At 42.7% G+C, this 11,394-nt stretch overlaps 1 protein-coding gene across 1 annotated transcript; it reads left to right on the forward strand.

Annotated features, from left to right (window-relative positions):
• The first annotated feature begins 1,336 nt into the window (after positions 1-1,336).
• Positions 1,337-10,190, forward strand: LOC135473568 (melatonin receptor type 1C-like). Its single transcript, XM_064753424.1, has 3 exons — positions 1,337-1,510; positions 8,818-8,908; positions 9,331-10,190. Exons 1-3 carry the CDS (start codon positions 1,337-1,339, stop codon positions 10,188-10,190), a joined length of 1,125 nt encoding a protein of 374 aa, XP_064609494.1.
• Positions 10,191-11,394: the final 1,204 nt, after the last annotated feature.

Genomic DNA, 11,394 nt, shown 5'->3' on the forward strand with positions numbered 1-11,394 from the left:
ACCATGTGAACATACAGAGATACAAGATATGGTTTGATAACGATGTAAGAACCTACATCGAAACGTCACCAACACAATAAATCCAGAAGTTGTTATCCATGAGTAATGCCTCTGTCAATCTATACCATCCCAATTCCTAAATGCCTCTGAACCCGATACACCTTGAGTTAGAGTACTTTATCTTACGCGCTGGACTGTTCGTGCAAATTCAGTGGGGAGCATTCTATGAGGTTTTGTTTAATCTGTGGGAAGAGGCACTTCAATGTGCGAAACCGAGATTTTGACCTGTTTTACGAAAACATTCTCCAAAACAATTCCAGACAGGTTTGACCACCCGGAGTTCTGACAATACAGAAATCTTTAGGATCTGTTTCTGAATGCCTACAATAATAAAGAGTACATTCAGCAACTACACGTCGTGGCAGCGTTGTGCTTCGTCTGATCGTTGTCATGCCAGCCACAAATGCAGCAAGCGAAAGGCCTTTCTCTGCTCTCCGTGAGCTAAAAACATACCTGCCGTCCACCATGACACAGTCTAGGTTAAATGACCTCATGGTCTTGCATGCCGATAAGGATTATACAGATAACATTGATATCAAAACTGCAGTCAGTCAGTTCGTTGAATTTTCAATCTTTCCAAAAAATCAATCTTTGGAAAGTATTGATAGCCTAAATCGATCGGCAAGCAATTATACAAGTGTAATTACTTCAACTTATTGTGTGACACTCATGCGTCCACTCAATGTAAACCTATGTCAGAAAAGAGCCAGTTTCTGACAGGCGAATACCAGCCCTCACAAGTCCGGTTCTCCGACTCGTTCTGTGTTTTCAATATACTACATTACTATTTTATAGCTGTTTTTTTGGGCAGCAGCCTGCACGCCAAGCTTCAAAATATAGTTGGGCTACCACGAAGTCACAGCCATAAATACGCGGTGGAAGTTATTGACTTGATACGCATTTGGAGTATAAAAACACAATCTCTATTTATCTATAGGCGCTGGGTAATTTTTCTTCACTCTTGTTCTGCTTCTGTTTCTTTTGTTTGTTTTGTTTTTTTTTTTTGAAATTATTGTCCCGACCATGGTAGGGGTGGTCGGGGCAAGTCCGCCGCGAATGGACTGTTTCCCTTGAACATCCGAGCGTTCCTCTAATCACACATAGCCACTGGTCGTGTCTGCATTCTGGCGTCACCAGCTCCCTTATGAATATTCATGAGATAAAATGCAGATGACATCCAAGGTAACCCTACTGTTTCTTCAAAGAACTTGCTTCTCTAAGTACGTCGCGGTTTTGTTTGTCTCATCAAAACTGATTTGGGTGTGAACGGAACCAGATGGATCTGGGCTATATTTTCGTCAACGATAGTAGGGCGTCGCTGTCCGCCGAGTCTAACCTCTTCCACGTACGTCCAGTTGTGGCACTGTTGTACACAGCTTGCCTGGTCCTGGCCACTTCTATAGGCACAACAGGAAACATACTCATCATTGTCACCGTTGTCGTTAACAAGGTAGGCGATAACAGTACAGTGTCAGACGTATATTGATCAAACCTCGTCAGTTAGCTCCATATAATCAGTAATTTGCTGACGTGAATACATGAACTTCACTAAACAAAGGGAAAAGCATCCAATTTATTCGTTTAACCAGCCCATTAGCCTGTATTTATTCCCATAAAAGATTGTCTCCAAATATGTATGCGATTGCTGCATTCCTACCGTCAGGTTCTTTTGCCATGCATCCTATGTTCTCTGTGACACGTTTATATAAAATTCCACTTGTTCCTAGAGATCGTTTGAATTACCAGTATTTATAAAACCCATTGTTTCAAACATTATTTTTCTTCGTTTTACGGATAATGTCTTTCCTAAATTTCTATAAAATACCTCAGCCACATTTCATAGAATGCCACATGTTCATAGTTCCTAGAGATCGTCTGAATTACCAGTATTTTACCGATTTAATTATTTGTAAACTTATTATTCTTTGTCTTCCGATGATATCTGTGCCTTATATATGCCTAAAGCACTAATTTTCTTCGCCTTTACATTCAGGTGATTTAGAACAAAAATTAACGTTTGCCCTGTGTAATTGATTCCCGTGCTTACCTCGCATGGCCCTTTTGGATCAAAGCATTGTCAAAGCAAGTTATGCTGATCGATGAAACCTTTATTGTAAGGACAGGTACAACCTTTTCACGGTGCATCAGCGGTTTAAATGCATGGTTGGTCAAACAAAAAAAGAAAAAAAATATGAATACCCAAACAGCCAAATAAGAAATATAATTTTGTCGTGAGCTTTTAATGAAGTTCCATCTCATTAATAACTACCAAGTATCTCTCTGCACACTCTTGGTACAATATTCCAGTGAAACCAATAATTTGCATTGCAATCGATGTTGTAAGTGATTGGCGTGGAAAAATACACGACTTAGTACCTGAAATTACTCGTGGTAAGCACATATTGTCTGAAATGGCTCATTATTATTCGTGCCGTTTCGTACATTATTTATATCGTCTTTTATTGGTTTTATATTGTATGTAAGGGCTCATGTACAACCTAACTGGTTTGATATACCTTTAGCACCGTATATCACTGATCCTGTACCTCCAACGGTGGCACAGTTGGTAGAGCCTCCGTTTCGGGAGGCGGTAGATCGGCGGTCAGTCCTGGGTTGGGTTAGATCTAAGACTTTAACAGAGGAAGTTGTAACTTTCTCGCTTGGCGACTAGCATAAAGGGGATAGTGCAACGACTGGCTGGTTGAGCCGTATCCGTGTAATGGCTCGGGCGGGGCTGCTTACTTGCCTTCGATAAGTCGCCCCAGTGAAGCGGCACTAGATAAATGAGCGGTGGAAATCCGAGGCAAAAAGGAGGCACATTACATGCACTCTATGAATAAAAAATTGTTAAGTACGACGTTAAATCCCAAGCACTCGTTATTTGGTTCTTCCATAAGATATTGATTCTCTCTAACATCATTTGCTAACGTTTCATCACCATATTTGATATCAACGACCCGTGATAACATTAGTGACTTCTGCACCTAGCGATTCAGATGCAGGTATCTCGGGCTTAGATTTATACAGGTTTGGTGATCACCTTGTCCACATTTTTCACACGCTTTTGGTAGTAGAAAATTCCTAGCCCGAAAACCCGCAGAAGTAGGCCTAGAGGTATTTTGATTCGTAAGCCACACGTTCGTAAGACACTTTGTTTAAAGATGCTACATTAACTGATTGGGAAGTCAAATATAACGGAAAATGTAGAGCGTTCGTCTGATACGATAACAAGTCTTTGTTTCCGATTTTGTCCAATCGGGTCAAGATTCGTGCCATTCAAATTTGAACTGGTTGATCACATGGTGTTAACCATCACGCGAACTCTTCAGACATATATGGGACAACAAGATGACTGTATAAAATGTTATTGTCGCCATCACAACGAAGACACAAGATTCATTCCTATTTAGGACACTGACAGTGTAGCCTTGGCAAACACAAAATTCCTTGGCAAACATGACTTTAGATTCAACGCCAGCTATGGCTTTTTCGAGCGAGGTTTTAATATTGGACGGATATCGAGATGTAAAGTTCCACACACTGGGCACTGGTCATGTTTCGTTGACTTACCAACCTTATCATCTGCTTCAATTGACTGATGATTGCAGCCCGCCTCGTAGTCGGAAGACCAGGGATAATAACCGAATCGGGTCTTTCCAAAAACTTTCAAAATGGTATTTGTTGCTGCCTTGCGTGGCTCTCAGTGCGGAGGGGTTAGAGCAAGGAAAGCCGACTGATTAGCTCAGTTGTCAGTGAATAATGTGACTGGGTGGGATGTCCTGTCTGGGGTCTTGCATGTTACTTTAGCGGCTGGAGCACTTTGGCGACTTGGACACGCTCTGCCAGAAGACGACAAAGCATATGTACACACACCTAATGACATCCTCGTCGTCATATGACTGAAAAGCTGTCAATTTCAACTTAAAACCCAAGCATACAGACATATACCTTATCGTCGCCTTGTGAAAAGTCTTGTACGCGGCTTGAAACACCAATCAAATGGACAAATACCTATCTGGTATGGTACATTTGTTGTGTCTATAACCTACATTACTGGTCCCCCACATTATCAGGAACTGTGCAACCCTTGAAATTTAGGTAAACCGTCGTGTCAGTATGGGCTTCAGTGGTTTCTGTTAATTTATTGGAATTGTCAGACACAACAGAACCACAAGTTAGGACGTATTTAATAAATACTGCAGAGGGCAAATAATCGAGCGTGTTGTGAGGTCAGGACAAAGTCTAATACGTTTGTTCTTATCTTTACGATTCATTTCTTCCACTGACACAAAAACGCATGCGTTAGCTGGAGAATGGACCAATACTGAGCAGTCATACTGAATAGTTTCTAGCCTGTATTCAGTGAACAAGAAATTATCGCCTTTACCAAAACACCCAGAAGAGAATTGTAATCATTTCCCTGTTGACTGACCGCGATCGTCTTAAACGTTCACAGTGTGATGGAAGAAATTGCTGTTGGTTGTAGAACACATGTGGATGTGTGTACCGAATCAACCTGATACTGATTATAAAACACTGGCCACATGGCATAGTGATCATGTCGCCGCTCCAATTGCTAAACCTGAAGTCGATTCCTGTTTACGTCTGTAGAGAAGGGACAAGGATGCAATTGGTATAAGGGTGACATTGGCACGGAGGTGTCATTGGTGTGGGGGTGTTATTGGTGTGGGGTGTCGCTGGTGTGGGGGTGTTATTGATATCGGTGTGTTATTGGTATGGGTGTGTCATACGACTACAAATTTGAACTTTCATATGGAATTCATGCCTGGAATATCCACTGTCTCCCCGGCATCACTGAAAACTGATGACCGCTTCTCTCGTGTGGTACCGGCTTTATTTCTTATTTGTATAATTTCTTGCATAACTTTGTCTTTGGGAGCTAGTGTTAAACGTTGTTTTGGAAAAGGATCTTGCGATTATCGACTTGGAACGCCCTTAACGGACTACGGATGGTATATGAATGTCGGACATGACGCTTATATTGGCATGGGGGTGCCATTGGCATGGATGTGTCATTGGTATGGGGTGGCATTGGCCTAGAGGTGGTATGGGGGTGGCATTGGTATAAGGGTGACATTGGTATGGAGGTGTCATTGGTATGGGGTGGCATTGGCATAGAGGTGGTATGGGGGTGGCATTGGTATAAGGGTGACATTGGCATGGAGGTGTCACTGGTGTGGTGGTGTCATTGGTATGGGTGTGTTATTGGTATGGGGGGACATTGGTATGGAGGTGTCATTGGTGTGGAAGTGTCATTTGCATGGAGATGTCAATGGAATGGTGGTTTCATTGGTATAGGGGTGTCATTGGTTTGGGGTGACATTGGTATGGAGCTGTCATTGGTATGGGGGTATTATTGATATGGAGGTGTCATTGGTATGGAGTGACATTGGCATGGGGTGTCATTCGTGTGGTGGTGTCATTGGTATGGGGGTGTCATTGGTGGGAAGTGTCATTTGTATAGAGGTGTCATTGGTATGGGGTGTCATTGGTCTGGGGTGTTATTCGTGTGGTGGTGTCATTGGTATGAGGGTGTCATTGGTATTGGGGGACATTGGTATAGAGGTGTCATTGATATGGAGGTGACATTGGTATAGGGGTGTCATTGGTATTGGGGGACATTGGTATGGAGGTGTCATTGATATGGAGTTGACATTGGTATAGGGGTGTCATTGGTATAAGGGTGCCATTGGCATGGAGGTGTTGTTGGTATAGGATGACATTGGCATGGAGGTGGTATTGGGGTGTCATTAGTATGTCATTGGTATAGGGGGACATTGGTATGGAGGTGTCATTGGTATGGGGTGTTATTGTTATGGAGGTGTCATTGGTATAGAGTGACATTGGCAAGGGGTGTCATTCGTGTGGTGGTGTCATTGGTATGAGTGTGTTTTTGGTATTGGGGAACATTGGTAGTGTCATTTGTATGGAGGTGTCATTGGTATGGGGTGTCATTGGTATGGGGTGTCATTGGTATGGGGTTTAGTATGGGGTGACCCTTTACGGAGTACGACTGGTATATAAATGTCGGACATGACGCTTATATTGGCATGGGGGTGTCATTGGTATGGAGGTGTCATTGGGATGTGGGTGTCATTGGTATAGGGTGTCATTCGTATGGGATGTCATTGGTATGGAGATGTCATTTGTATGGGGTGGCATTGGTATGGGGTGACATTGGTATGGGGTGTCATTGGTATGGGGTGTTATTGTTATGGAGGTGTCATTGGTATGGAGGTGTCATTGGTATGAGGGGATATTTGTATGGGGTGTCATTCGTGTGGTGGTGTCATTGGTATGAGCGTGTTATTGGTATTGGGGAACATTGGTATGGAGGTGTGATTGGTATGGGGGTGTGATTGGTATGGAGGTGTGATTGGTGTCGAAGTGTCATTTGTATGGATGTATCATTGGTATGATGGCGTCATTGGTATGGTGGTGAAATTGGTATGGGGGTATTGGGATTGTCATTGGTATTGGGTGCCGTTGGCATAGAGGTGTCATTGGTATCGGGTGTCATTGGTATGAATATGTCATTGGTATGGGGTGTCATTGGTGTGGTGATGTCAATGGTAAGGGGGTGTTATTGGTATAGTGGTGTCATTGGTAAAAGGGTGCCATTGGCATGGAGGTGTCACTGGTATGGGGTGACATTGGCACGGTGGTGTCATTGGTGTGGGCGTGTTATTGATATCGGTGTGTTGATGGTATGGGTGTGCCATTGGCATGGGGTGTCATTGGTATGAAGATGTCAATTGGTGTGGGGTGTCACTGGTGTGGAAATGTCATTGGTATGGGGGTGTCATTGGTGCAGAAGTGTCATCTGTATGGAGATGTCATCGGTATGGAGGTGACATTGGTATGAGGGTGTCATTGGTATTAGGGTGTCATTGGCATGGAGCTGTCATGGATATGGCGTGACATTGGCATGGAGGTGTCATTGGTGTGGAAGTGTCATTTGTATGGTAGGGTCATTGCTATGGTGGTGTCATTGGTATAGGGGTGTCATTGGGTGGGATGACATTGGTATGGAGGTGTCATTATTATGGGGGTGTCATTGGTATGGGGTGTCATCGGTATGAGGTGACATTGGTATGGGGTGTCATTCGTGTGGTGGTGTCATTGGTATGGGGGTGTCATTGGTATGGGGTGTCATTGGTATGGAGGTGTCATTGGTATGAGGGGATATTTGTATGGGGTGTCATTTGTGTGGTGGTGTCATTGGTATGAGGGTGTTTTTGGTATTGGAGACATTGGTATGGAGTATGATATTCGTATGTCATTGGAATAGGGGTGTCATTGGTATGGGGTTTCGGTGTGTTGGTGTCATGGTTATGGGGGTGTTATTGATATGGAGGGTGTCATTGGTATGGGGGACATTGGTATGGGGTGTCGTTTGTGTGGTGGTGTCATTGCCATGAGGGTGTTATTGATATTGGGTGTCATTGGTATGGAAGTTTATTGGTATGAGGGTGTCATTGTTATAGGATGTCATTGGTATGGGGTGTTACTGGTATGGAGGTGTCCTTGGTATAGAGGTTTCATTCGTGTGGAGGTGTCATTGGTATGGGGGTGACTTTGGTATGTTGATCTCTCCATGGGGTGACCAGGGCGAGTTACTATGATATCGCCAAGGCGTGACTAGGCCGAGTGACCATGATCTCGCCTTGGGGTGACTAGTAACCAAATGGCCTGTCATAGAAGATGTATGATGCAGGCCTGTCTATCGGTCATCTCCCTGGAGAACGTTAGATTCAGGCACCGATTACAGATTATTTGTCTTTGTTTATTTATATACTTTGATGTACTAGAATTACACAGTATACAATCTGCGTGTTATAACTGGCCAAGTTTTCTCTGTTCCGCCTACTCCAATAGGTTAACTAAGACACAAATAAGAAAAAATAAAAACTACTACAAAGCGAGCAAAGACAGAATAGTGACGACAGTGTGATAGCAGGCAAATGGTGAAAGGTCGTCTGATGTCCGGACTTTCTCAGCTTACACCATCTAGGGTTTTGTTCCAATTATTCATGCAAAGGCTCTAATAGCAGCAGCTTGCACATCTCCACTATTCATAGTTTAATCAGTATTAGGTTAAAAAAATGCATTACTGTTAAGAGCAATTTATTACACGTCACAGCTCTATAAATACTCTAAATCATTGACAAATGTTTGTCTCTCTGAACATCGTCACATCATTCTCAATGACGGGCCCTTATTCTAGGTTTAAAGCATAGACTACATGGGACTATATGTAGGTGTAACAAGTAGCTATTCTTGTAAAACCAAGGTAAACGACTGATTGTTTGAAATATATATATGCAGAATTTATACTGCTGTAGAACGGAAATTGATTTTCTTTCCGCTCCTGGTTTTAGCCAATATAAAAATACCTTGAAGAACTATCGATTTTATGCAAGCTGTGTCTCTTTCCTCCACATTCAAGGAAACTCTCAAACTCTCGAAAAGCACACAGGGACGACATGTAGCAAGCAACTACACATGTCAAACCAAATGAAGCAACCGCTTGATTTACCACTGTATGACAAAATACATAAACAATTCATTTCTTTTAAGAAACTTTTTATACGCCTTTCGTATGCCCTACTTATGTCTCATATGCGAAAAAATGCCTAAACTTGTATCAGCACTCAAAGCTATATATATATATATAGATATGGATATAGTTTTATATTCGTTTTTAAAATATAGATACTTCTCCAATTCTTGCAGAAACTTCGGAGCATCGAGAATACTTTCATTGTAAACTTAGCAATAGCGGATCTCTGTGTGACAGGTTTTGTGGATCCTTTCAGCATTGTCGGTAAGTAAGCCAGCATTTACGTGTATAAATCACAAGGGTTTAGTTTGTCTGTATGTGATTTAATGTGGAGAAATGATAGAGCAAAAAAACAAATGAGCCTTATCTATCTATCTATCTATCTATCTATCTATCTATCTATCTATCTATCTATCTATCTATCTAAATATCTTCTATTTCTAAGATTTAATGAGGAGAAAACAAATGAGCCTTATCAACTTTCTACATCTTTGTATTCCAACTGCAGTTTCAGAAGTCATGCTCTCTCTCTCTCTCTGTCTCTCTCTCTGTCTCTCTCTCTCTCTCTCTCTCTCTCTCTCTCTCTCTCTCTCTCTCTCTCTCTCTCTCTCTCTCTCTCTCTCTCTCTCTATTGAACACCTGTTAAACAGATAATTAAATATTTATGTGTTTCCATCTGCTTTCAGGTGTGTTTAAAGGCGAGCGCTATTTCATAGAGAATCCGGTCCTTTGTGAGATCGTCGCTTCCGTCTGCCTGACCAGTTGCTTCTGTTCCCTTCTTAGTATTGGTGCCATCAGCTTCAACCGTTACGTCCACATCTGTCATCAGTCGGTCTACAGCAAGATCTACAGTCCTAAGAAATGCATCGTCATGGTCGTAGGTCTGTGGGTGGTCAGTTTCTGCCTAGAGATGCCCAATTTCATCGGCTGGGGCGATCATGTGTTCGATCACAAGACCCGCTCGTGCGTCTGGGATCGCACGGCTGACTTCTCGTACACCTTGTTCTTCGTGCTCGTCGGTGTCGTGTTGCCCCTCATCGTCATTTCCGTCTGCTACGCTCGGATATTCCTCTTCGTACGGCGGGCAAAGCAGCGTATAGCTCAGTCAGGTGACCAGTCGGATCTGAAGCAAAAGAAGGAGAGGCAAGACTCGATCAAACTGGCGCGAACTCTCTTCATCATCTTCGTCATGTTCACACTTTGCTGGACGCCGTACGCCTTTATGGTTGTCTTAGATGTAAACGACACCTTCGCCATGGAGCTTCACGCCTTTTCTATCCTGCTCGCCCACACCAACTCTAGCATCAACTGCGTCCTCTACGGTGTTTTCAACAACAATTTCCGGAAGGGGTACAAAGACCTGCTCATGTGCGTCAGTTGCAAACGACTGTGGGCAGGGGACTCCAGACTGGCTCCAATGCGCTCTGGTCAGTGCTCGGAGAATACCCAAATACATTCTGTTACCGCCACAGATGTTTCACCATCAACACGCTCCCCATCTTACTTGTTCCAGGTCAAAGTGGTCGATCGAGAACCGTGTGCGTGAAAATACTCGGTCCGCGAACTGTTAGAGGTATATCCTTGGCGGACTTATCAAGGTTGTTTTCTGCTTCCCTGTAAGGGAAAGATGAATAAACATTCTGGCTTGTGACCAACAGGAAATGATTAAAAAAATTACTGTTAATAAAAAAATTAAGCTTTGGCATAGTAACCGGTATAAGTTAAACAGATCCGTGCTAGGTAAGAGCGGAACAGATCCGTGATGGGGAAGAGTTGAACAGATCCGGGCTGGAGAAGAGTTGAACGGTTCCAACCTTGGAAAGAGTTCAACAGATCCAACTTGGGGAAAAGTTGAGCAGATCGGAGATGGGAAAGAGTTGAACAGATCCAGCCTTGGGAACCGTTGAGCAGATCTTGGCTTGAGAAGAGTTCAGATGGTTTTTCCAAAAATTCAGTGTGAAAGAAGAAAACTTTTATTAGCTGGAAGCAAAAGTAATATATGGATTGTACAGTTAGCATGTGCTAACGACAAAGTAAACTGGAAAGTTAGCATGCGTGTGCAGCTAATGACAAATCGAAGTGAAAACAAATAACGGCTGGCGGTTTTGAAGTGTCTTTGATGGTTTCTTAAGTACATCTCTAAACAGAGCATCCTGTTTGAGTGTACAGTGTTGCAAATGAATGCAATGGAAATCAATGGGCGTCATTAAATTGACAAACCGGCAAACATCCTTTGACATTTAAATAGAAGGCTCACCTGTGTTGTTTTTCTTCAAGTAATGATTACCTTGTCATTAATCAGTCTGGTGGCGACCAAACTGTTATCTTTATGTGTGAAAAACAGATTGCGTGCTAATTGCGTCATAGTGTCATCGTGCCTTTTCCCGTTTGTTCATTCACTGTACCCTTTCATACAAATAGAAGACATTTGTTCAATGTGTAAACGTATTCAGGTTAAACTATCGATGGTTAAGATACCCTTCATTTGGATGGGAAGCACACAGACACATCATACACACAAAATACGTGATTCTGTGAGGTTATCATGTTATCATGTGTTTTACAATGATAGGTAATCGAGTCTAGACAAACGTTGGCGAGGCTTTTTGTGGTTATTTTTTTGGCATTATTGTACATAGCCCAGTGTGTTCGTGTCCGCTCACTTAAGATGTCAGAAATGTAAGAAAGTACCAGAGATTACCACAATGAAAGCTCAAACCAGAAAAGTGTTATGCTAATGCAACTATAAA

Source organism: Liolophura sinensis, chromosome 8 (genome assembly GCF_032854445.1).
Source record: "Liolophura sinensis isolate JHLJ2023 chromosome 8, CUHK_Ljap_v2, whole genome shotgun sequence".
Classification (NCBI taxonomy): Eukaryota; Metazoa; Mollusca; class Polyplacophora; order Chitonida; family Chitonidae; genus Liolophura; species Liolophura sinensis.

Excerpts from the sequence above, each read along its gene's own strand:
- LOC135473568 (XM_064753424.1), top strand. The coding sequence starts at position 1,337 with ATGGATCTGGGCTATATTTTCGTCAACGATAGTAGGGCGTCGCTGTCC. Across the intron at positions 1,511-8,817 it reads TCACCGTTGTCGTTAACAAG|AAACTTCGGAGCATCGAGAA; the intron begins GTAGGCGATAAC and ends CAATTCTTGCAG. Across the intron at positions 8,909-9,330 it reads GGATCCTTTCAGCATTGTCG|GTGTGTTTAAAGGCGAGCGC; the intron begins GTAAGTAAGCCA and ends ATCTGCTTTCAG.